General features: G+C 40.8%; 1 protein-coding gene across 1 annotated transcript in view; it reads right to left on the reverse strand.

Annotated features, from left to right (window-relative positions):
• ankrd50 (ankyrin repeat domain 50) overlaps positions 1 to 26,361 on the reverse strand; it is a 40,636-nt gene extending 14,275 nt beyond the window's left edge. The window contains exons 1-3 of the mRNA XM_085360332.1: positions 26,139 to 26,361; positions 23,739 to 24,852; positions 6,956 to 7,188 (exon numbers count right to left, since the gene is read on the reverse strand). Of these exons, the coding sequence (XP_085216458.1) occupies positions 6,956 to 7,188; positions 23,739 to 24,244 (739 nt within the window). The 5' untranslated portion in view covers positions 24,245 to 24,852; positions 26,139 to 26,361. The remainder of the gene's footprint in view (positions 1 to 6,955; positions 7,189 to 23,738; positions 24,853 to 26,138) is intronic.
• Between the last annotated feature and the right edge of the window lie 205 nt (positions 26,362 to 26,566).

Consider the following 26,566-nt stretch of genomic DNA (forward strand, 5'->3'; position numbering starts at 1 on the left):
CTAAAAATACCCCCCCATATCGTTTACAAGTAAGAGATGGCAGTGATTATTACCTTAGTCCAGTTGTATATATTTTTTCTATTTATAGCACCAGACTGGATTTACACTTTGATCTGATGAGTCAACCCTGTCTGCATTTTTGTGTCACTGTCAGGAATGTCGTCACCGTGCTACAACTGTGACCTTAAATGACTTGTTGGCTGGATGTCACACTTTCTGACTGGGAAGAAGAAGGGATTTTTACTTAAAGAAATGAAAAATGAAGCCTTGCTTTTCCAGAAGTAAATGTCAATATGAGCCATTCCCTAATAAAAAAAAAAAAAAAAAAAAAATATTCATCAGCTGATCAGACACCTTCATGTAGTCCGTGCAGTACTCTCTCGAGCCCCCACACATACATGCCTGTTGAGAAACAGTGACTTTAACAAGTATGAATCAAACAGTATTGTTCGGATAGGAGCCCTTACAGTCCAGTGATGCTTTCATGTGACAGACGGGGGAAAAAAAAAAAAAAAAAAAAAAAAAAAAAAAAATCACATGAGTCTGATTCAAATGCTATGTTGGAACTAGAGCTGGGCGATAGAACGATAACGATATGTATCGCGATATAACTTTTACTCGATAGAGAAATTAAGCTATCGCGATAGACCTCGCCGCTCTTGTCCTCTTAAAAAAAAAAAAAGGTCAGCCAATCCAAATTAAGTAGCGCAGAGCCGAACCAATCACAGCCGCAGCGTCACGTCGCGTGACTTGTTACGTACAGCACAAGTGCCAAGCCGCACGTGTGTTTGTTTGGGAAGCAGCCAGCGGGTAATGGAGCCAGCGCCTAATGGAGGAAATGAGTGTGCCGACTAGAAAAATCAACCGAGCGTGACCGAAGAGAAAACAGATGATGGTTCCAACGCCGGAGAGATTGTCGAACGGAAGAGCCATAGAAGTTCTGTAGTGTGAAGGTATTTCGGCTATTTAAAGTCTGACAAAAAACAGAGTAGCGTGCACTGTAAATTGTGCCGAAAGCAAGTCTGGAAATACAATAAACTGGTGCATGCGTCACACTGTGCGCCACGTTATTGTTTCGGTGAAATTAACTTCTACAATACTGTTACTGTTAATTCTACTCTCTGCAGTGTTTAAATGCTTACATATACACACAGTTACTGTCCGTCCACACATACGATTCGGTTCTGCTTCTATGCCCCAGCTTTGTTTACTTTTTCCCACCGAGGCTTCTAGACTTCTGATTGGCCAACATTTCTGCACGGTTAGGAATCTAGCGCCACCTGCTGCTTTGGCATGTTCATAGCAGCGTTTTCCTTCATTTCTGCCTTTATGTGTGGACGGGATTATTTTTTAAAACGAAAACGGAAAATCTCCGTTTTCAAAAATACCCGTGTACGTGTGGACGTAGCCTCAGTCTCTGACTGGAAGCGCTAATTCGTCATTCGGCTTTTGTCAGACTAAAGTAACTGTTAAAACTGTTTGAAAAGCTAAGCTATACAACAAGGAGAGATTGAGAATTTCCTTTTAGTTCTCAGTTTATTGGATATTGACAAAAGTTAGTCAGTTTTGTCTGTTCTTCTGTAAAACAAACTAAGATTTATTTTTAGAATTAATATTTTGTTTCTAAGTGGAATTGACAATTTAGTCTGTTTCGTTTGTTCTATTTTGAAACTTAGACGCTTTAGCGGCTGCCTTTTGTGTAGTTTGCAATATTTGCCTTTATCTATCTGAAAAAGTCTCATGTTCCTTAAGTACATCTACCCTGTTGAACTTATTATGGGAAATAAATATTTAAATAAAAACAAGCTGCTGATTATTTCACATTTTACTTGTGAGCAACGGCACATTTAAATCTTACAAATATAGTTATTTGGCTTATATCGTGATAGATATCGTTATCGCCTGAAATGAAAAAAACATATCGTGATATGAAAAAATCTCATATCGCCCAGCTCTAGTTGGAACTATGATTTAAAAATGGGCTGTAAGTATTTCGATGAGACCAATAGCAAAGTAGGAAGAAAAAAGATGGCAAGAGATTGAGGTTTGAGCTGAAAAAAATAAATACACACACACACAACGGGGGGGGGGGGGGGGGGGTATTTAAACAGCCAACCCCCACCTTGCACCTTCATACAGCCCTCTTTTCTCTGTCCCTGCTCCACCTTCTGCTGGAGGCCTTGATAAATTGGCACAGATTCTACCCGGCTCCCAACCAAAATCGCTGCCTAAGTGTTTCCACTGCACTACCGCTACAATGCCCTTACAGTAGCACAGCTCAAAGAGAAGGTAAAGTCAGAAAAAGCAGGATTTTTTTTCGCTACAATTTGCATCTCAAGAGTGAAATTTTAGTCCAAGTCAAAGGTAACAAGTCCGACGCTTATTCGAATCGGAATGATCACATAACACGGGTCTGCCAGAGGGATACTGTGCAAAATTCTTGTACTCCTCACAAACTGACCACTCTTTGTTTGTGAGGCATTAGCCAAGCGGATGTGAGTGAGGCATTCTGCAGCAGAAGTCAGTATGCCTCCTTCCTGTTCGGTCTCTGAGGTGCTGAAAACTTCCCAAAGCACATTCCACTCAGAGATAGACACAAGGAATAACAGTTGAGCAAGAGACAAGGAACTCTGAGTTTTGCTCCTGGGGAATAAAGTCATCTCCTTAAAAAAAATTAAATGAGAAATTCCAGCTGAATGCACTTGCTGTGAGTCAGACTGAAGCAAATTTTGCAAAAATCAAAGGTAACAGAAAGCTTTGAGTTACTCACATAAAAGGAGTCTGAATTCTTTTAGTCATTTTAGAAATACAGGACCAAAATTCAGGTCCAGTGAGCTCCCTTCAAAACCTTGTGGTTAAAGGTCATTCCTCAAACTTTATCAGCACTGTATTTACAAAACCACAAAGTTCGCATTACCACAAACCAGAGTATACTGGGAAACTGACAACCTCCACTGCGACTAAAACGGACGCTCATATAAAATAGTAGTTTGCTTTGCAGCAAGCATGAAAGTGGACGCTTTTGGCAGGTCACTGCCATCTCTAAATTGTAAACAATATGCAAGATATTTTTAGGGGACACTTGGCCTCAGTCTGATACTCTAAAGTTCTTTGGTCTATTTTCAGTCCACTGCTGCATGAATAAGGAGCATTCATAGTGCCATATTAATAATAAGGTACAAAAGGCAATAGAATACACTGTGAGTGAGTGTGTGTGTGCAAGTCCACATCCGTCTAAGTGTGATGGGAAAAAAAGAAAAAGTCAGTCTTGTAGAAGAATTTCCAGCACTGGACTAAAAGCGGAAGACTGGATCCAGACAAAACAAAGACACTGCTAAAAGCATTAGATCAAGGCTTACTGTAGTTCTGCAGGAGGATTTCAGTGCATAGACTAGATAATACCTTTTATTTCAGTTCTTTAACTGTGGAATATGTTCATAGAAATAAAAAGACATCAGCAAGTCTAAACGGAAAGGAAAAACAAAACCAAATATGTCCTTCACTCCCTTCAAGCAGGGACATCACATCTCATATGTGAGGTTGGCACTCTTTTCAAAAGTAGATTAATCTTTTTGAACCAATTGCTTGGCAATTGGAGTAAGAGCTCAACAAAAGCTTGGCCATCATCAAAGAGGCAGTAAAGAGAGAATGAGCTTCAAAAATGGAGAAAAAGAAGATAACTGCCACTTATCAGATTGTTCCACGATGAAACTCACCTCAAACCATATATTAAAAAAAAAAACAAAACCAAAAACCAAAAACAACAGACAAGTACAAACAAAAGAGGTGCAACAAGCAGAAATAGAACTAACAAGTAAAAAACAAAACAAAAACAAAACAAAACAAAAAAAACATATACCAAAGACGAAAATGTTTTTTAAGACTATGTTCCCCTGCTGAGTCCGCTCTGAACATGAAGTGCACACCAGATAAAATCTCACTATTGAAATTAATGATTTGGGCCAGACACAAACTGCTGCCGAAAGAAAATCAAATATAAAACTTCTTCCATCTGTGTTGTCTGTGGACACAAAGTTTTGGAAAACGCTTTAAACTAAACTGATACCAATCCACACGGGTTCCTACACAGAACCTTTTAAGTTAGAGGAAAGCGTGGGTGGGCGTGTCTTTGAAATTATGAAGTGGGCAGCCTGCATCACGGTTGGTTTGTTGAATTACATGCACGATGCCCACGAACGACTCAAAGTGAGACTCTAGTGTCCTGAATTCCTGTTTCCACTCTTATACAAACAATGACTAAGAAACAAACTCACAATGGAGAAACTAGACCCATGGAGTGGTTGGAACTTTTGCACGGAAATAATGATCAAAATAGCTGACAATTCATTTTCTTGCAGGAGACCTACAGCGGGTTAAATAAGTACTAAATGTGTTACCAGTTTTCTAAGTTAATACAAAATGTGCTATTGAGATGAAATTCTCACCAGATGTCCCATCCAAGCCCCACAAGCAAAGAAATCAAACCATAGATGTCCATAAAATTAAGTGTAATAATGAGAAATGACACAGTATTGAACACACTTACTGAAATGTATTTAATACTTTGTACAGAAGCCTTTGGTGATGCCTCCTGTATAGAGAAATTCTTCTCATGCATTGCTCAGGGGTGATTTTGGCCCATTCTTACACACATACCTGAAGGTTTCCTTGACCCCTTCTATGAACTTTTGTTCTTTCCATAGATTTTCAATTGGATTGAGAGCAGGTGTTTGACTCGGCCATTCTAGCAGCTTTATTGTCTTTCTCTGAAACCAACACAGTTTCCTCAGCTGTGTTTGGGATCATTGTTTTGGTGAAACATCCATCCTCGTTTAGTCTTCACCCTCCTGACGACAGCAGTTTCCTATTAGGAATGTCTCTGTATATGTTTTCTATTTATCCTTCCTTTAATTATATGACGCGTGCCATTGTCGTATGCTGGAAAACAGCCCCACACCATGATGGTCCCACCTCCAAACTTATTTACTTTTGGGATGTTATGCAGTGCCTTTTGAGCTTCTCAGCAAACTTTAAACTTGCTCCAACATGCTTTTTCTTTAGCAACAGTCTTGTGTAGCGAGCGTGCATACAGGCCATGGTGGTTGACTGCATTTCTTATTGTTTTCTTTAAAACAATTGTTCCTGCTGATTCCAACTCTTTGTGTAGCTCTCCACAAGTGGTCCTTGGCTCCTGGAAAGCTCATCTGATAATTCTTTTCACTCCTCTGTCTGAAATCATGCTGGGAGAACCTGGTCATGGCCAGTTTATGGTGAAATGATATTCTTTCCACTCCTGGATTATGGCTCCAGCAGCGCTCACTGGAATCTTCAAGTGGTTTTGAAATTCTTCTGCAACCAATGCCATCAGTATCTGTTGCAAAACTAAGGTTGCAAGGTCTTGCAAGAGCTCACTGGTTTTACCCATCATGGGTTGTATATCTTTGGTAATGAGATACCTTTTTATAGGGACTGAACCAGCTGTTATTCATTAGCATTAAGTGGCAGGATTGCTTTCCAATTACTGATAGATTTCAGCTGCTGTCATGACTTTCTAGGTCTTTTTGCACCTCCATTTCTTCATGTGTTCAACAGCTTTTCCCTGTGTCATGTCTCATTATTGCAAACAACTTAAAATATGGACAGTTATAGTTTGATTACTTTGCATGTGTGAATTGGATTGAGGGGTTACCAACATCTGGTGAAAATTTCATGTCAATAGCACCTTTAGAAATATAGTTACTAAGAAAACTGGTGACGCGTTCATGATTTACTTTACCTGCTGTATATATGAAAAGCATATTTTAAGAGTCCTGAAAACAACTTTGAGCGTGACCTCTTAATTCTAATTACACTGTTGCATTTAATTTGGAATATATACAGGAATACTATTTGTATTATCTAAAATGATAAGAGGCAAGCAACATAATCCACTGAAGACAAGCCAGAACATGAACAGACTGCCAAGCAAATTAATTTGCTGCTGGGACTAGATATTAAAGAAGGATGCTTGTTACCTGTCCTATTAATTTTATAGGATTTTAGGCGCACATTATATTGTTACCATGCATTTCTGTACATACTATGCACAGAGACCTAATCGCGATCATACCCGATCCAATATAAAATCAATAGAAATATCAGCACTACAAATAGAACTGCTTTTGGAGAATTTGATCATACAAACATAGGCATTTCATAATTTATGCAGGAACAAAAGGAAGAACGCATGTAGCTTGTTCATCCCCAAATCTGACCGCAAGCACCTCCTGAGGAGGGAGCAGCACAACTATTCAGACTGCTGGGATGTTGTGTAACAGTAAAAAAGGTAAAGTGAGGGCACTAGAAGCTCCCACATTCAATGGCTTTGGAAAGGTAGACGGGGGACACGCAGCAATGTGAGTCTGCAGAGGCAACTTCCTCCCACACAGTTAGGTTTTTGATTAATGTTATGCCAGCTCATCGCCACAGAGTAGGCTGCTGGCCTGACAAGGAGATAATAGCAGTGGGTATGGTACAGTGTCACAAGACAAGGAAAAGCTGCATCTCTTACAGAAGTCTGCAGTGGTGACTAATCCCTTCAGGCATGTCATAATGTCAGAAAGCATTCGAAGCAGTGACAAAAAAAAAGAAAAAAAAAAAAGAATGATGCTGCAGGCTTTGTTTGTAACTGCTGTATTTTTTTTGTCAAAATGTGTATTATTAAATCTGAAAAATGGTTGCCATCAAGCGGAACAAGCATACAGCAGTACTGACAATTGCAAGTACTTTCTCATACATCAAACTGTCTCTTTTCAACAGCTCAGCTCAGTTGTAATAATGGTATCATAGTGATTTTGACAATGATGTATTGATTTTTAAAAAACTACATGTAACACCCTAAAGCTTTTGGAAAATTGCCTCTACACTTGGAGAACAGTTATCTTAACTGAGCAACGAGAAAAGTTGAACCATTTACCTGTGAACAGTTTGGTAATGGCTTTGTTCTGTCGTCGTGCGGAGCAGATGAGCAGCAGCCAAGGAGGCAGAAACTCATGGTGACTGGCCAGGAGCTCTGCAATGGTCCTGGGAGAACCTGGGGAGGACCTCTGTTCCCCCTCACCCAGCTGACTGCCTTCATCAATGGAGTCCACAAGCAGGAAGAGTGCCTGCTGAGGAGGCTTCACACTCAAGAGAGGCAGGAGTACACACCTGATGAAAAAGGATGAGACATGGAAGGAGAAAGAAAAAAAAAATCTGTTACAATGTTTTCATCTTTTTGATTTTGTTCAATTGATGACATAAATCATCTTCTTTCAGGGGTTGCCACTGCAGATTCTGGTCTCTAGCATACTCATCTGCATGTTCCCTTTCACTACTTCCATGAATCTTCTAATTTTCTGCTTCTTCTCCTGCCTAGCAGCTTCATATCAAACAGCCTTGGTACTCTACATATGTCCAAACCATGTTAAGCTTGCGTCTTTACCAGCTCCACCTGTGGTGTCCCTCCAATGTACACTAATGTAATGTTGTTGGCCACTCCCAGTAAAAATCTTAAAATCTTCAGTTCTGCCACCTCCAGTTCGGCCTCCTGTCTTTTTGTAGCATGTATTTAAAGTCATGTACCTCCACTCTTTGCATCTTCCCTGTTACAACTGTCTCCCTCTCATTCACACACACATATTCTGTCTTGCCTCCACCGGCTTTCATTCCACTTCTCACTAGAGCATACCTCCAACACTCCAGACCATCTTCCACCTGCTCCCTACTCTGACTGCAGATCAGGGTCATCTACAAACATCCTAATCCATGTAGACTCTGTCCTGACATCATCTGTCAACCTATCTTGACATAAAGAGTAAAAAAAAACCAAAAAAAAACAAAAAAAAAAAAACTACCTAAACCTTGATAGGTCAGTGCATTGTCACTTTTATTTTTTTATGTTGGTTTAGCTAGCTAAATTCTATATTCACTCTTATTTACCCAGAAAGTGATGCATGTTTTTATTTCCCCTTCTAATGAGCTCAGATATTCATGCTTATGAAATAAAAACTGTTAGTAATAGTAATAAACATACTATTGACATTCTCTGCACAGCAAGTGCTTCGCTTCAAGATGAATACAAACAGTTGGTCTAATACAGTGAAACAGTGGCTTTACAAGGACACAAGAGTCACAACACAACCAATTTCAGTTAAACTGTTTAAATAGGGAGAGCAAAGGTGTTTAAGTACATCTCCATCCAGCTCAAATTGGATCCATTAACAGGCCTGCTACCGATGATCTGCGCTCAAAGAGAGATTTACAGATGATACAATCACTATAATTCGTCCGCCTACCACCCCCCCCCCCAGTGAAAAAACTTTGCCCGACAACTAGATTTTCAGCTTTGAGATTATGCCAAAGATGCGGAAGGAGAAAAGTGTTTTGCAACTTTAACCACAACTAAACATGGATATTTTCTTCAAGTCGAATCTCAACTGATCTCCCAATAACATTAAAATTGATGCCTGAACATTAACATCCATTAAAAAAAAAAAAAAAACTGTAGCATTCAGTAAGAAAGCAAATGTGTATTTTAAGCATATGCCACATTAACCGTTTATGAAAGTCCAAATGTAAGTGAGGCATGATTCTGCTTCAAGGCTAATATGCAGATCACACGTAAATGTACACTGAACTAATTTTTGTTCGCAGGACTTCTGTTCCACTGTGACTGCAACTAGTTTGAATCCCCCATAAGATGTCTGCCTGGGGAAAATGTCATCTCCTAATACTCACAAAATTGCTTCCAGCTCAGCTGGCTGTGATAAAGGATCTGAGGATTTCATATTAGTGACATTTTACTCTGGGTCTAGGTTAATTAAACATTTAAAGGAGGTTGAACAAATTGATTACTCAACATAAAAACTTGACTCAAGAGTAGACGTGGCTGCGGGGCATTTGAGGATCTTTTAGGGTAGCTGCCGCGCAGATAAAAATCAGTCACCTTCCGGATGATGGGATGGTCTCTTTAACTACCACTCTTCTTTAATGGAACTGACATTGCTTGTAAGCGTTGTCATAAAACACCAAGACGCAATTTTAACAAGATGTTTTTTGGATGTTCAACAGCCTGTTACTAACCCTGCGGCTGCAAAGACATTCCCTTTTTGAGGTTCTACCATTCAAGACCTAAATTTTACTTCAATTTATTGTCCGTAATGAACATGAGTGCAGGAAAAGCCATGTTATTTGGGATGCAATTTCAGTCTAAAATACAAAAGACGCCACTTCTACAATTAATTCTTCTTGAATACTAAAAGAACTTCGACTAAAAAAAAAAAATCCCCAAAACTCTGATAGAATAAAATAAATACCGTATTTCCCGGACTACAAAGCGCACCTGAATATTAGCCGCACAAGCTAAAATCAGGGGAAAATCCTGTTTTGTACATACATTAGCCGCACCTGACTAAAAGCCGCAGGTGTTTCAATGTTGACTTATCATATGTAAGAGAATATGCACAAAGGGAATTGTCAGGAAAGAGATGGCTGTTTGGAGACACACCCCTTTTATTAATATTTTGAAAAACAAGTTATGGGTACATATTTGCACATGTAGTACATAACAGTAACCTACAGCACACCAGAAAAATAGATTCGGACTACCTTTTAGGCTCAGGTGCAGTGACACGGCTTTAACAAGAAGAAAAGTCAGTCATTCACCATCTTTCTCTTCTTCCTGCGCTCTAAAACCACCAAAGTCCTCTTCTCCAATGTCGGAAACGAACTGGCTCAGGATGGCTTCGTCATCCACTCTCCGCTTCTCTCCTTCGTTGTCACTTTCAAAACCAAAGAAATCCTCGTTGTCAGCGTCAGAGTCGAACACCCTCAGAAGGGCCGTGGCGGTGTCCTCCTCTCCATCATGCAGCAGTCCAGCCCTTCAAAATCCGTTGGTGATCGTGGATGTTTTCGCACTTTTCCACACTGTCAGAATCCACCGGTGGAGTTGGGCATAACTTGCTTTTCGCAAGTTTATCGCCGCTCGTCATCCACGCCTCCCGCTGAATGCGTAGCGCTACTTTGAAGTTTGTTTTTCGTGCTACTTCGTACGGCACTACGTTGCCTGGCGGACGGACATGTGACTAACATACCACTCTTGAACCACGATCCTTCCGCCAGGCAACGTAGTGCCGTACAACAGCGGAACAAACAAAACAAATCGTCTTACGATATCACAAAAATCATGGAAAATCCATAGAAAAGCCGCACCTGACTAAAAGCCGCAGGGTTCAAAGCTTGTGCAAAAAGTAGCGGCTTATAGCCCGACAATTACGGTACTTTTATGTTATACAGAAATCTGACAATATGGGACTCGTATAACACCCTAACTTCTAGTATTCAGGAAATTAAAAGCAAATCCAATGTCTATTCTATTCTATTGTTGTTTCGATAGCCCAAGGCAATCTCTTCAAAATATGTTCTTTTTTCTAAACAGACATAACCTCCAAATTACTGATGTTATAATTGGAAAAGTAGCAATCAATCATAATTAAAAAGCTGGAATTAAAAGTTTGTTCTCTTTTAATTGGTCATTTCAGTACCAGATGAAATCCGTCCAAAGTCAACAATCAATAGTTATACATGTTTCTGTGAATCTTCAACTTTTGTTGAAGACTTTACAGAGAAATCTGAACTCTCAACAGCAAAAAAACAAAAAACGACAAAAAAAAAAACAAAAACACAAAACAAAACAGAGTTATGGTTTTATAACCTTCACACTCCAGTGTGATGCTGCTCAGCCTTTGAGAAACACAGTCAATCACTCCTTCTTATGGTCGCAGCCCGCACAGAACCTGCAGTGCCATCTGGGAGCCCTGCCAAAAGGAATGTCCATCCACAGGGGTGACTGTGTGTGTCAGTGTGTGAATAGTCATGTTTGAGGCCATGTTGCCTACTGAGACAATCAAATCCACAGCGACAGCAAGCGGTCGAAACAAAGAGCCATTCTTCTCTCACTATTCAGCTACTTTCGGGCTGTCAAAGAGTCAAAAGACAAGGACTGCAGACAAAGGAAACTTAGCGGGATGTGGGACATGGAGAGAAAATGAGCTTAGGAAAAGCTGATTTAGTTTGCCAGACAAACCTGCAGCATACCTGGACCAGAAAACCAAAAGTATTTAAGCTTCACATGGTGGTCTCTGACTTTTTTACCAACCTTTTAGTTCTTGTTCAAATCCTTAACATATGCCCAACCCAATGCCAATTGCCATTTAAGTCTAGAGCAAAAAGGAAAAGAAAAAGTAGAAGAGGGGGATGTGAAATGCACCTAACACAGTCACCATCTGTCATGTTGTATTCGCGACTGCAGCAGCCGTCACTCCCACCACAATGGTCAAAGCGAAGCTTCCAGTGAAGATGTCTGGGGCGACAAGGCAGCGCTGGGCACCGAGCCAGTGCCTTGTAAATTTACGCAGCTCATTTTAGAGAGCTAGCCCATACCCACACACTGTATGCACACCAAAACTATGATTAGAAAATAAGATCCATGCATGGCCTTGACACTGCTCTGTTAATTGAAGAATAACCAGCAGCGGAGTTTAGCTCTTAGCTTCAGACAGATCACAACACAGAGAGATACCGACAAAGCTTTCCTCCATAATGGCTTAAAAAGACAAAAGTTGAAGCGAGGCCTTTGCTTTTAAAAAACAAAGCAAAAAAAACCCCCCTCTCTCTCTTCATTTAGTATTGAGTCAATTTGGAGGAAGCCTGCTTAGCATCTTTGCAAAGTCAAGACAATTTAATACCACAGAGCTCAATGACATCAGCTGACTCATACACCGGCTCATCCAAACTGAAAGGGACGACTATCTTGCAGATTGTTTGCTCACAGTTTCCTTTGCGATTCGTACATTATGAATTATATTACTGCAATCATCCCGTCGAAAGTAATCACACTGACAAGAACAATAAGAGTGACTGGTGCTGTGGGCAAAATGTTCTGAACAAAGAGGCTCACACACTTTAACTGTATTCTTCCCATTATGTTGGGATCGACCATATGGTCTTGTTTCCTGCTCAATCTGTTATCATCCAACTCCAGTTTCATCTGATTGGACATAAATTGCAATTCTATGGGTTTATTACAGACTTGGGGAAAACATTTATGCACTGAAAAAAGCTGGACTTTTAAGCTTTAACAAAAACAAAAAAAATGTGGTCTGATCCAGAGTGGTTACACAGGAGCAGAACAGCACTTATGTAAGCTTTGGACTGGCATATTTACATTAATTTGAGTTGAGTTATTAGACAGATAATCCTCTGAGGATGTCAACCTTGCAGCAGAAAACTAGTTGCTTTTCAAAAATACTGAAATGGGCATGATAATCATTTGTTCAAAATGACTGAGCGGAGAATTAGGTGATGTTAAAAAAAAAATCCCTATTAAACTCAAACAACTGTATTTTGTTGGAGTGGAATATGAGCTTAAAACATGTCATGACATTTTTCTGATTAACGGCACCATTTTATTAACATCCCCCCTGACATAAAGCTACTCTGCACACACTTCTCGTTCTCTATGTGAGCTTGTAAGAAGCAAGTATGGCCCATGATTCAATAGCTTGCAGAACCTCATTTCGCATCAATAACTTATTCTCCTCATTTTCTGAATGACTTATCAGTCTCTTATGTCGTGGTGGATGAATTCTCTTCATTTCAACATTACTTCTGTCCGTTGAGGTTCACAGGCATTTAATCATAGTTCTTTTTAGCTACGAGACAATTCATGATCAACTCCGCAAAAAAGCCCATCACCAATTTCGCTGCCCCTCGGCCACCTTGCTTGACAGGTGGTATGAGAAGTTTAAGCCAATAATGAGGACATGAGGTAGCCTTTGTCAGTTGCAGTTGCCAACAACCGAGATGACAGTAAGCGTTTGGTTTTTGCCAAAGTGGTGCTTTGCCTTAAATTCAGACATCTCCACTTTGGTCTCATCTCTCCAAAGGACACAGCGGTCTATTAGTTTATTCAGATCCAGGTTGGCAAGCCTTAAAATGTGCTGCTATGCTGTTTTTTGAGAAAAGAGGCCTTCGCTTGACAACCTTTACAAGCAAGCCATCCTTGTTGACTCAATTTTTAAATTGTGCCGTGATCAACTTTTAATATGCCAATTGAGGCCTGTAGTCTGTGAGACCCGATGCTTTTGGGGTTTACCTAAAGTTTGGACTGCATAGTCCAACCTTTAGATAAATCTGTTGGGGACATCCCCTCTTGGGAAGATTGTGGAATTGTGTTAAGACACATCTGAACTCTCCTGACCTGTAAATGGCACAATATCACACACGCTGATGATCAAGTAATCAAGTCCATTTGATTATCAGCACATGGCTACTACTTACTGATTCTATAGGAATTAAGAGAGTAAGGATATATTTAGTTTTCACAAGACTCTGCAGGACTGTATGTTGTTTCATGGACAGGGCTGAATTATAATAGATTTATAATTTCGATTTAAAAAAAAAAAATTATGACAATTTATTATTTATCCCACCACTTTACTCCTGACTTGGGTATTTAAATTACTTCTTGATGGATTGCCATTCCAGGTCCCCAAAGGACACAGTCTGTTGACTTCGGTGATCCCTTCACTTTTATTCCAACACCACTTTGAGGTTGACATTTCCCGTTTGGAGTAAAAAGCCAACTAAGATGGCTGCTATTAACTTCGGTGATCCTTTGACTTTTCAAATAATGTCATCGTGAACCACATTAGCACACCCACACAAACATTTTGCTTAAAACGCACCACTCTGTTCATGTCTAGCCTGACAAAGCCACCAGTATGTTGCACTAAGTGCACCAGTATGGTACATTTAGTGCTGCCTAATCAGCAAAAAGACATTCGAGTTGTCTCTTAGAAAAAACAGTAAACGTGTAATCTAAATAGAGATACCCAACTGTAAAGCCTCTAAGATTGTGTTTACATCCTGTAAATATATTAAACAGATTTCTTACAAAATATCAATGTGTTCAGGACTAATTTATCTAAAATAGAAAAAAATACCACATCAAATAACAGAAACTGAAATTTTACACTCATCAGCCACAGCAAATAAACCACTGTCAAGAAAAGCAAACAACCTTATCGCCTCACAATCCAGTATTCAGCTAGAAAACCTTGGCATTCATGTGAATTCACTCATCCCAACAAATTCTTAGTGAGCATTCAATTTCCAGTGTTACTTTCAGAAGGAAAAAGGTGAGAGTTCAACAGCCTTTCAGAAGAGAGACATTATTTTTGTCAGGTGGAGGAATGAGCTAACTGTGGAAGTGTGACCTTGTCTAAATCTAAGGGTAACTAGCATCTTAACTGAAAACCCCAATCCACAAAGGCTCCAACCATCACAACTAAAAGGGATCAACTTCTGACAAATATTTCCATCCACAACCAGACAGACATATGACTACTGCCAGAACTGCAGGTAGACCTGGGGCTGGGTGACCAAATAATTTAAGTATCAGTTCTGCTTTGAATGATTATGGAAGTGGGAATAATGCGAAAATTATTACTGTCTTGCATTAAATTTTGCTATGAAGCACTTGCAGCAAATCAAGCGCACACCTTTCCTTTACAGCAGAGAAATTCAAACCCACACTAAACTCACTTGCTGCTTAGAGCAGCTTCAGCCAGGATGACGGAAAGCCTTCGGTCAACAAGACGCATCTACAGGACGTAAATCTCTCAAAGTTTCACAGTTAAAGCTGTAGGTGGGTTATTGGTTCCTTAGTGTCTCCAAACTGTTCAGGGTCTCTTACCCAATCCAACTTTCAGATGTCTGCACCAGCTCTCTAATATTCACCCACTGGCTGCTGAGCATGTCTCAAGCAGGCATCTGAGTCCACTGCCTCCTGGGGCTCTCTCTTCGCCTCATCTGCCCCCGCAGACATTCCCAGGTGGAAGCAGACTGCCAACGACCGGCGGCTGCCCTTGCGAGGCAGACTTTAGAGTCAAAACAAAGCCTAGTTAGGGCCCAACTCCTCTTCTTGATGAACTTGTGTCCACCACCACCCTTTACATCTTAATTTATTAATTTTTCAATTGAATTATATATTTTTTAAAAGATTCCCTATAAAAAAAGATTTTTTAAAGGCAGTTTATGGACAACCATAAAACAATAACAGAAAAAGTATGACAAAATATGTGAGTATCATTTTTGACAGCTTAATGACAACTCTAAGACCGTAGCTGATCTGGTGTATTTCTTCTTTTATTTAGAGTAATTTGAGACAGCATTATTTTTTGAACATTGTATAGTGTTCACCACATTTGCAATAGGTGGGGGTTTATGTCAGGCTATAATGTGGGCATACAGCATGAAAAGCTGCACCTACTTGTGCCATTGGTAAAAAAATGAATTACTATATTGACGTCTTAAGTATCCGAGGATTTGGGAAAAGGGCTCCGACATCTCAGCCATGCTCCACTTCAGGCCACGCTTTAGCCTGTGGCATCAAAACAGGTGTATAAACCTTGAAGGCAGATTATCTGACATAACACAAAAGTAACAAAACAAAAATCATTTTAGAAAAGCCCTGTAAGTATTTGAAAAGTGTTCTCTTCAGCGGTTCTTTAAACCTGCTGGACAATGCAAGAATCTGATCTCTTCTTAATGGATTTGCACGATCAATTCTGCGCTGAATCCCTCAGCAGACAAATGCCTCCTGCTTGACCGAGAAATGGTGTGTTGGAGACTGCTTGGTCAGGGGGAAGTGAGAAGCATATGAAAAGAGATCCAAGTTGCTTTCATGCAAAAACAGCTACAGCTTTCAAAGGCAAGTCCGAAAAGAATCTTCTTAATAGACCATTGCTAAAGTGATAAAGATTAGATTAACTAAAATGTGAGTCTTATGACTTTTATTTTTTTATTTGAAAGCATCTCACGAGACTGATCACACACAATGACTACACTGTTCACTGTGTGAGAGTATTATAGTCAACTTATTACCCAAAGTAATTCCAATTGTAGTTGTTCAAAATGGACCAATTTCTTGGTAAATTATAATAAAACGGGATCTCCTCATTCAACGTTATGCATCTATATAATGATGCTCTTTAATGATTTGACAAAGTGTAAACACACTTCTTTCATTGCCACCATGCATACCTCCTCATACCATAACTATTCCAAATCCCCCCGAGCTCTTCCCAACCCAGACGAGGTGTGCATTCCTGGCCAGCTATCCAATACCGTCAAAGGAATCTGAAATTTTATCCTTTTTGGGCCCCCCTCCCCTCCCTCTTGTCCTCATCCAGTACTCTGCTGTGCTCCTGCTCTCTTCACACACAGATGTACACAGACCCACAGCTGGGTCCATGCAGCTTAAGCACACAAATACACACAATGGGAAGGATTTCAGCACTGACAGGTAAACCTTCAAGCAGAGGTTTTACCTGGATTCACAGATTTCTGGTAACAAAGGGCAGCAGAGTGATGCTGAAGCTTTCTGCTTTCTAAAAATAATCTCAATATTCGATTAAAGCCCCCGAGAAGTGCTCCAATGAGCAAAATTTGTCTTTGTTTTTGGTCCTTAGTTGTTTCGATGGGTTGAAAGTGGGTGTCCGTCAAGGTCATCGTAAGCTAAGGAGCTTGGAAAGACAAGCATCTGGACTTCTTTAAGTTTCTCGAATACACTTCAATAGAATAGAATAATCCTTTAATTGTCCCACAAGGGGAAATTTGGTTGTAACAGCAGCCAAAAAGACACATATACAAACAAACAGTACACAGGACACAGAACAGAAAGATACACAATTTTTCTTACATATTTACATTAAGGACAATGGTTACTATATACAGAGAGTACTGTACAGTTATTAAATTAAATAAAGATAACTACAGATAAGAGGTAAACCAGGTTGTAGTCCGAATCGGTTAATTAACTTATTGCAGTTTCAGCACAGATGTAAACATCTATGTTTGTTGGGAGCAGTTCTGATTGTACAGTCTGACAGCTGCAGGGAGGAAGGACCTGCGGAAACACTCCTTCATGCATCGAGGATGCAGCAGTCTGTCACTGAAGCAGCTCTGCGGTTCAGCAACATTTACATGCATGGGGTGGGAGACTCTGTCCATCAGAGATGTTATTTTGGCCAGAGTCCATCTGTCTCCCACCACCTGCACTGGGTCCAGGGTGCATCCCAGAACAGAGCTGGCCTTCCTGATGAGTTTATCCAACCTCTTCCTCTCAGCTGCCGATAAACCGCTGCTCCAACATACAACACTGTAAAAAAATGACAGATGCCACCACAGAGTCATAGAAGGTCTTTAAAAGCGCTCCCTGTACTCCAAATGACCTGAGCCGCCTCAGCATGTGGAGTCTGCTCTGACCCTTCCTGTAAAGAGCATCAGTGTTGTGGCTCCAGTCCAGTTTATTATTCAGGTGAACACCCAGGTACCTATAAGAGTCCACTATCTCAATGTCCACTCCCTGGATGTTCACCAGTGTCAGTGTGGTGGGTCTGCGTCTCCAGAGGTCCACCACCAACTCCTTGGTTTTCCCGGCGTTGATCAGCAGGTGGTTCTGCTGATACCAGTCAACAAAGTCCAGAGTCCACTGTCTGTACTCTGAGTCGTCCTCACCTGTGATGAGGCAGACTATGGCAGAGTCGTCAGAGAACTTCTGTAGGTGGCAGCGTGGGGAGTTGATGGAGAAGTGTGCAGTGTAGAGGGTGAACAGGAACGGTGCCAGCACAGTTCCCTGTGGGGCCCCAGTACTGCAGACCAGCATGTCAGAGACACAGCCCTGTGTCCTCACATACTGTGGACGTTCTGTGAGGTAGTCCAGTATCCACTGGGACATGTGGTGGTCCCACATGTGGTAGGGCTTAAAAACTGGGACTCTCCACCAACTGCTCTTAGAACTGAAGAAGCTTCTCGGATGAGAGGTGAAACATCTTCAAGGAGACTTAAAGAAGTCCAGACACTTTTCTTCCAAGCTCCTTAGAATTCAAGTGGGTGGAACTCTGGTGGAAAAAGGTGATCTCATATTCATCTCTACCAATCAGGGTTCTGCAGCAAAATGCGATGACAGTTGTGGGATTGTTTGCTTAGGTTTCCAGACCATTATCAATCAAACGGGTTTAAAACACACCCACACAATCCGGATGAGCCACAGAAGACTTGTCCAGTTTGTTTTTAACCCTTTTCTTTAAACCATTCAAACACTAGAAAGTCTTAGAAGTTTGCTTGTATTTAATTTGAAAGTTTCAAATTGTAACTGACTCATCAAGTTTTCATCAAGTTTTCAGGGGCTTTAACCATTTAAGTAATATGTCAGGCAAACATTCAGCAAGTCTAGCTTTGAAAAAAGCTAGGATTTGCTGTTTTCCTCTGTTCCAAGCCCTAATAAATTAGAGACTTTTATTTAGACTGTGAGATCATATGGAGATTTAATCTTGGGTTCTACAAACATGATTTACATTTTCCACAATTATCCAATATTCTGTAGACTAAATGAACAATCAGAAAGGAGCTCCACTTCATGAATGAGTATAAACTTGCAGCAATGCTGACTGTGAGTGTGTGAGGGTAACAATTACATGAATCAGTTTTGTATATCCACATGCAGCATGTAGGCAGACATATCCACAAACAAATAAGCTCTAACAAAAAGTACACACATAGCCGGTGGTGTGGAGACAGACGTTGGCATTAGATTGCTGAGTCATCGGTGCAGCCACACCAGTGCTGCCATTTCTCCTCATCTGCTCTACTGGAGCTGATGCGTCACACTGGGAGTCTTTTTTTGGTTTCTAAAATGTGGGCCTAATCTGCAGCGAGTTTTCCACAGCCGTGCACCACATGAAAGCCAGCGAGCTGCTTTCATTTAAGGTCCCTTAACCCCAATAAGCACGGCCGCCCAACGTGTAACAGTCAAAAAGTCAACACAAAGAGAAAAAAACACCGCAGAGCTCCCGCTTGGTTAGTTTTACTTCAGACTCGGGCAGCCAATATGGGTGAGGTCACAGTTTTACGTTAATTTTATATTATTTAAAGCTTTCTCTTGTTTAGGTAACAATCAGATCAGAGGCCTTCGCAAACGTCACTACATTTATCTCTCTGGCATAATCGGTCACATGTCAAGATGCTTAAAAAGGAAATCCCATTGTTGCAATACTGTCTAAAAAAATGACTAGGGAAAAAAAAGGTTTAACAATATTCATGATCTCACCGGAGGCAAGAACAGCTGATCTAATTTTTCTTTAGCTTTGACTGATGTGACTATTTTTCCAGAGTATCAACAGTTGTTTGGAACAAAGCAACAAGCAAAATCTTTTACAAAGAACCGTCTGATGAAGCTGCCAGAAAATCAACATTTCTAACCATCTTTTAGGAAAATCTCAAAACTGCATCATCAATTTCTTCCACAGACAATTCTTCAGGGAATAAAACATTGCCAAGAAAGTTCAAATCTTTTTCACCAGTTAAAGCCACAGTCATTCATCATTTCTGAAGTCTGTGCCCTTTCTATAAAAATAAAAACTCATCCAGCTGCAATTCAAACTTAACTCCTGCTTACTGGATAATAGCCTTACAACAGATCCACATATAAGTCACACCTACACTAAAAGCCTGCTTTGTCCCATCAGGGAAAAAAAAAAAAAAAAAAAAAAAAGCAACTGTTGCCTGTCATTTGACCAACGCGACTGAGTTAATTCCACCTATTCGAAGCCAGCTCTTTTGTCCTGAAGGGAGAAAGTGACGCATGTTGGATGACAGGAGGCTGACTGGTTGTTTAAAAAAATCACAAACTGATTCAAATGGGAGGACTCCAGTCAAAACATGGCAGTGGCCTTTGATAGCGCTAAGACACAGACTACAGAAGAAGCGATAAAGACAGAGGAATGTGCTTTGGCTTTGTCTGGAAGTCGAATCTTTGATGATACACTGCAACTCAAGTGTCAAAGCCTTTAGATAGCTCTGACGGCAAGCAGTGAATGTACCAAAGTTTATTTTATGAAGTTTATTGTCTGAACAAGACACACGCTGGCACTGGCAGACTTGAAGCACACAAAGGGCAAATTAAAAGGTGAAACTGCCTTTTGATGCAGGCATGAATTAAAAAAGACTTTATAGAAAGTCTGGCTAAAAGAACTAAAGTCATGATAATAATCTATTAAAGGATTTTTTTGTTAATGTTACGATTAAGGCCACAGATTTTTCTTTTTTTTACTGACCTTCGGATTATTTCCTTTCTATTATTTTAGGCCAAAAAAGCATTTCAGATGTTTTTGTCTATCCAACATACAAAAAATTAAAAATAAAAAAAACAGGATTTGAGAAACTTGAAAGCATAAATTCCCATGTAGATTTCTGAATTATTGCTTTTCTGTGCCTCTTTCCTGTATTGCCTCCACTGCTCTCTGTTTCACCACTTGCTCCTTTGCAAACTTTACAGAGCAGTTGACAGACAGGTTAACTCATTCACTGCCAGCCATTTTCAAATCAGGTAACTCCCCACTGCCAGGGTTTTTGAGCATTTTTACTCATTTTTGAAGAGCCACAGAAAACTGTGTGTTATGATCATATAAACGCTGAACCTACCAAAATGAAGAACAGACTCTCTTCTTTCATCCAAAAAAAAAAAAAAAGCTTGTTTCTACCATTTTCCATTCTTTAGTAATCAGCTGTAGAAGAGAGGTGGGTTCCACCAAAAATGCCTGTTTTGACCAAAAAAAGGGAGAAAACGTGCTTTTTGTGAAAAATACATTTCAAGCAGAAAAGTGCCTTTGACACTAATATTTCTTGCTTTGTGACACCTCTAACATATAAAATAGTTTTTCACTTCTATAAAACAGAAATAACACTGAGAAAGGTTATGTTTTATCAAAACAATTTATTTACAAATATATGAAAAAATAAAATGTACATACGTATTCTAGCCCCTCCCATTGAAAAACGTAATTGACGTCTATAGACGTCAATGGCAGTGAATGAGTTAAGATGGAAATTCATCCGATTGAGCAAATTGGACTTAAGAGCGGGGGAAACAAGGAAAACCTCCATCGACTGCTCTTTTCCGTCATCGTCGAATCACCGTTTGCTGTTGAATCGGTAAAGTTACAAACAACTGCAAAGAAATGAACAAAACTTGTTGTGTGCCAGCGTGAAATGCCTCCAAAGTCCTGACCTTTCGTCATTAGCACTCTCCGTGCTCCACACGCAGGTTTACGGATGCACTGCTGACATCTGATCTAGTAAACATGAACTAACATCAAAACTGAACTGATCTGTCCTTTAACAGAGATACTGGACCGACAGATAAGTATCCAATCAATGAATCAATGAGTAGATAATCAGGTAAATTTTAAGAACTTGCTTTAATTCTGTTTATTCACTTGATTGCCATTTATTGTTAATTTAATCATCATGTCCACAGGACCCATCTTAAAATGCAAGATTGTTCTAGTGATACTTAAAAATTAACTCTACTTTGAAGATATTCTTCATTTAAATAGTACATTTGCTTCTTATTATTAAAGTCACTGCTCATGCTACATCTGTTTGTAACCTGTCAGCAATAAAACACTGAAATTAAGGATTACAACATAAAAATGTGCAGGGATTTATTAAAATGTCCAAATTTTGGTTAGTTGTGGTATCGGAGTGGAAGTAAGTGGACGTAAACCCATGTAAACCCATTGTATTAACACAGTGCTGGTGATTACTACCAAAACTGACTTGTTTGTCTTTGACTAGGCCAAAGAATTTTGCAGGGCCTCTTGCACTCACTCACTAGGTAATGTTTAAAATCACAGCTGGAAGGCAGGGGAGGAGGAGGAGGGGGTCAACAGCTCCTCAAAAAAAAAAAAAACAAAAAAAAAAACGTGTTAAACAAGACCCTTAACTAAATGAAACTTGTGTGACTTTTATTGCAATAAATGTGAACCCAAAGGTAGTTGAATCAAAACAAGATGTGAATCCCTGTGTAAACGTTAGTCCTGATGTAAATTACTACTCATAGAATAACACTGTTCCACGTCCTTCTTTGTTTTGTACTTTTCTAAATGCCACTGCCAGATGCAATCTTGACTTCCTGAATCCAGATAGCATCTCGATCAGCAGGGGATCTGTTCAGATTTTTGTGTACAACAGCGCCTGGGATGCTTTTACACCTGAGATGGCGATAAGGCATTTACTCAACTGTTTATGTGGCTGACGAACACAACAGTCAGAGATAATAAGCCTTGTGCCTTTGTTGTCTGCAGATTTAAAGCCTGAGGTCTCGAGTGTTACAGAATATTTGCTTAACGAGGCTGGGTTCAGTGAAGTGTCCGCAAAAGGCCCTCAACATTCAGAGTGACACAGAGCAGAGCTGAAGTGAAAAATCTGTCCCTGTTGGGTTCAGTCTATTTTTCAATGTTTCTATGATAACCTGTGTTTTACCTCAGAGGGGCAAACTGAAGTCTGAATCATTGGTGGAAGCCTTGTGATTACAAGACGATGACAAGACAAGCATTCCCTTAGGAATGAGTGGGTTTAAAAAAAAAAAAAAAAAAAAGTGGGTTAGGTTGACTCTGGTGAGTAATTGAAAAATTATTTACCTTACTGAACATTTGGCCTACTTTTCTTCCTGTGTGTGATGCTGAGATGGTACAATAAGCATCACCAGATGGCCAGATGAGAAACGTGAGCGTGTGTGTACAGTGCTGCATTCCAGCCTGTGTTGCATAGACGGCCTGACCTATACTGTGTAGACAAGTCGTGCAAGTAACGCACACACGCAGCTCCGTTTAAAGCCCCCGTCTGCAATAACAGTCCATCTTGATCGTATTACATGTCCGGGCAGGGTGCTCGAATCCCACAAGCCTACTGTACTTCAGCCTTACATGTGCACTTCATCATCTTGCACAGTGTTGGACTGACCCAGGTGAACCTAACAATCACAGTTCAGTTCACCCAGGTCAGTGAGTCAGTGCTACTTCAAAGCTTCTTTCTCATGAGTCTCTCACCTCGTGAGCTAAGCTACAACTTAAAAATATCTGACCTTTCCTGAATCCGAAGCCAAGCAGGGACAGTCCCACCCAGCATGTCGCACGGGGGGGACAGACAAAACCATGACAAGAAATAACTGGAGAGGCTACTGGGGCGGAGCTATGTCATGAGTGTGTGCAGGGAAAAAAAAAAATAAACGGGGGGAGGTGCATCAGGGTCAGGAGGTGGAGAGGGTAGGTTTGGGGGGGGATGGGCTGACTGCACTTTACATTTCTAGTCAAACCAAATTCCTAGATTTCCGTTACTACCTGAAACACCGTTTTTTTAACCATTTCTTTTTTTTTTTAAACTTAAAGTTGCAAGAAGATATGAAGAAACACTTAATAGGCAGATTTATATTTTCCAAAAAGGAATCATAATTCAGGTAATTTTGTGCAGTGCTGCAATAGGTAGCTGTTTCAGTAAAATATATAACTGCATCAGTTTATTTTTTTTAATGAATCAACAGGAAAAAACTGATAGAGACTGAAAAACAGGATGGTGGTGTACATGTCTAATCATCCAGTATTTAACAATGAGATAAAAGCTGACAAAAACAGATAATAGTCACATTGGGCAAGCTGCAAAATTTGCTTTTATTATCAATGTTGACTAATTGATTAAGCAAAGAATGAGGTCCTGTCGACATGGATTAGTTATCCGTCTCACTATAAAGAGGTGCTAATCTGTGAAATCATCTGCTTGCAGTCATACTTTAACTGTGTGAGTGTGTGTGTCTTTACCTCTTGAAAGCCTCTGTGGGGTTCCTCTCGCACTCTCCAGGCTGCAAAGTGTTCTGCACAGCCGGATCGCGCACCTTTTCCTCATATCCTGGCAGTAGCCCACTGCGGCAAATCTGAGCCACCAGACCTCGGATGAAACCGCCGACGCACAGCGTGTCCGAGTCATCTGCCCGGCAGAAGTGGAAAGCCAGGCTTTGCTGGTGTAGACCGCGGTGGGTTCCCTGGGCTGATGTGGGCCATAACAGCTCTGTACACAGTGCAGTTTTCCCACTCCCTGGCCCTCCCACCAGCAACACACCCCAGGAGCTACCCGACTTTGCAGATCCTGCTGTGAGGGTGCCAGGGTTGGACGCACTACCACCAGGTGCCAACGGGGGCTGTTTACTGGGAGTGCTGATTACTCCACTGAGGTTGTTGGTTTTCTCCTGGAGGCAATGCTGGATCTTATGGAATACCCACTCCCGGCAGTAAAAGCGCTTCCCTTTCAGCAAACTGGTTTGGGCCATTTTGATCTAGTGCTGCTGTTCCACCTATTCCTCCTCTTCAGGTTCCCTTCATTACGCCCCTTCACATTTTCATCTCCAACAAAGGCTGGCTTTAAATTCGAACATCCATTTTGTCAGGTGCAAAAGAAGGATGCACTTTAGATGTCCTTGGTTTTAAGAAGCAGCGAGAGTGAAGGCAAGCTGGGTGAAAAGTAGAGAAAAAAGCAGAGTCGCTGTGGATGGCAGGAAAAGCAACTGAGCTATGAAGCGTTAGAGAAAATGTAGGTCAAACTGAAAAAAGGAAGTTTAAAATTGAGGTTTAAACCATAGATTTTCCACCAACTTTTTCCATAGCTTCCCCACTGGTTGAACTAAGTGCTCCTTGTTATTATGAATGTGTTGCCTTAGCATGGCGCTGGGCATGGCAGGGCACTCGGCTCTTGAGTGCATCCACTGGCAAACTCAAGCCACCGCTGCTTGATAGAATTAGCCATGGAAGTTACTGATATATTTCCACTGATGCATTTCAGATGCCACCGACCAAAAGGGTGTTTCCATTACATTAACATGGAATAGACTGCCAGTGCTGAATGGCTTTCTCCAATAACACACTAAGCCTGCCTCCTTCCCTGGAAAACAGAAACAAAATGAGAAGACACAAATTTAAAAAAAATCATCAATATGTCCTAATTGGTCAAGTAAGCAGTTGATGAGACATAGTTTACTCTCCTAGAAGCAGGCAGTGGAAAACACAAGTGCGTAATTTATTTACACATCTACTGCCCTAAAGAGTCTCCATATAAGCTGAAGCAGTTTGACACCATTTATCATCATGCACAGTACTTTTACAGATATTTTCCAGCCTACAAAGAAGAGTGAACTCTATTTAGTGAGCTACAAGAGGTGGGCAAGCTGGTTTTTCGGTGCTTTCATCCTCCACATCCCACATCACTGCCTGCCTGCCCTGCAACTAAATTCTTGGCAGGGGTTCGTCCAGTTTCTCTAGTCTATCCACTGATCCCCTCTTCCTTCCTATGTGGCTTTAAATCCCAAACAGTCCACATCCGTCCTGAACTGTGAGGGGGAATAAAGTCCAAGTAACAGGACCCCCTTTCCTGCACGTACAAAGGTCGTTAACATGGGCGTAAATGTAACATAACCGCTTTTTTCTAAGGTTTTGCAGCAATGATTAAACTTTAGAGGGCAAAAAGGCCCATTGAAGCTCTCACCGAGAAGATTCTGGCACTTTGGTGGTCAGCTGCACTTTAACCATCTTCCTATTTAGTTGTTCATCATCGCTGTTGTTTCTATACTGGACCAAATGCAAATATTCCCCAGTCTCCCCAGCCAAGAAATCACACGCTTACACACACCCAGAGGCTTACACGCACACGTGCGCGCGCACACACGTAGTCTTGCTGGTTACTTTGTAACACTGCCAAATAACAAGGGTTTACACGGGCTGCTATGCATTTCCACATTTCTGTTTTTCTAAGGCGCTCCCCGCCGTCAACACAAAGCCTTCCAAATAAGTGTTCAATAAATCAAACCTTAGCTGTCTTAAGACGGAAGGCGACCAAAAAAACAAACAAAAAAATACATCCATCAGAGAAAACGACATAAATTCACTTCAGCTGACTGGAAAGGAAGCGCAAGTCTTTTGTATAGCAGACAAACCTCACCCATTTCTAATGGGATACAATTTACACCTATGGGGGCTTTTAAAAAATGACTAGACCGGCGAACAACTGCATTTATTAAGAAGGAAAAAATCATATAAAGGCTAACTGAAGACGGTCATGTTCCTACAGCCCACCAGAACTGTTCCTTCAACTTCAATTGAGCCAATTGTGGAGCGTTTCTCTGTCTTCGCTAGTTTTAAATGTCTCACAGTCCCAAACGGTTTTCCTCTCACCTCTTTCCGATTCCTCTCGCTGTTTTAGGGGGGGTAAAGGGGATTGCCGTGTCCGTAGTCTACACCCTTTCTGTCCAAACCAAAGGCTCCGAATAAACCACACGACCGTTGCTCCCGGCGTAATTCAAAGCCCAATTTTGTGCATTTGAGCAACGTTCACGTCTTTCTTTGAATCGCTCCTTTCTGTCGGTGTCGGCTCCTCCTGCTGCCCCTACACAGCTCCACAGTGAGCAGACTGACTCTCCGCCTCCTAACACTCTACATTTCTCCCCACTGCATGCAGAACACACGCTAATGAGTGGCGCAAAGCTTTTTGGGATTTGTAGTTTTCAACCTTTGGTCGCTCTTCATTGTGTACAAACAGGTGGTTCAATATAAAAGCGGAATAACAACTGCAGATGAATTATTTTCTCATGGAACAGTTATTT

The sequence above is a fragment of the Diplotaxodon limnothrissa genome, linkage group LG2 (genome assembly GCF_057381915.1).
Source record: "Diplotaxodon limnothrissa isolate DT_005_m linkage group LG2, D_limnothrissa_male_GT1.1, whole genome shotgun sequence".
NCBI classification, from domain to species: domain Eukaryota; kingdom Metazoa; phylum Chordata; class Actinopteri; order Cichliformes; family Cichlidae; genus Diplotaxodon; species Diplotaxodon limnothrissa.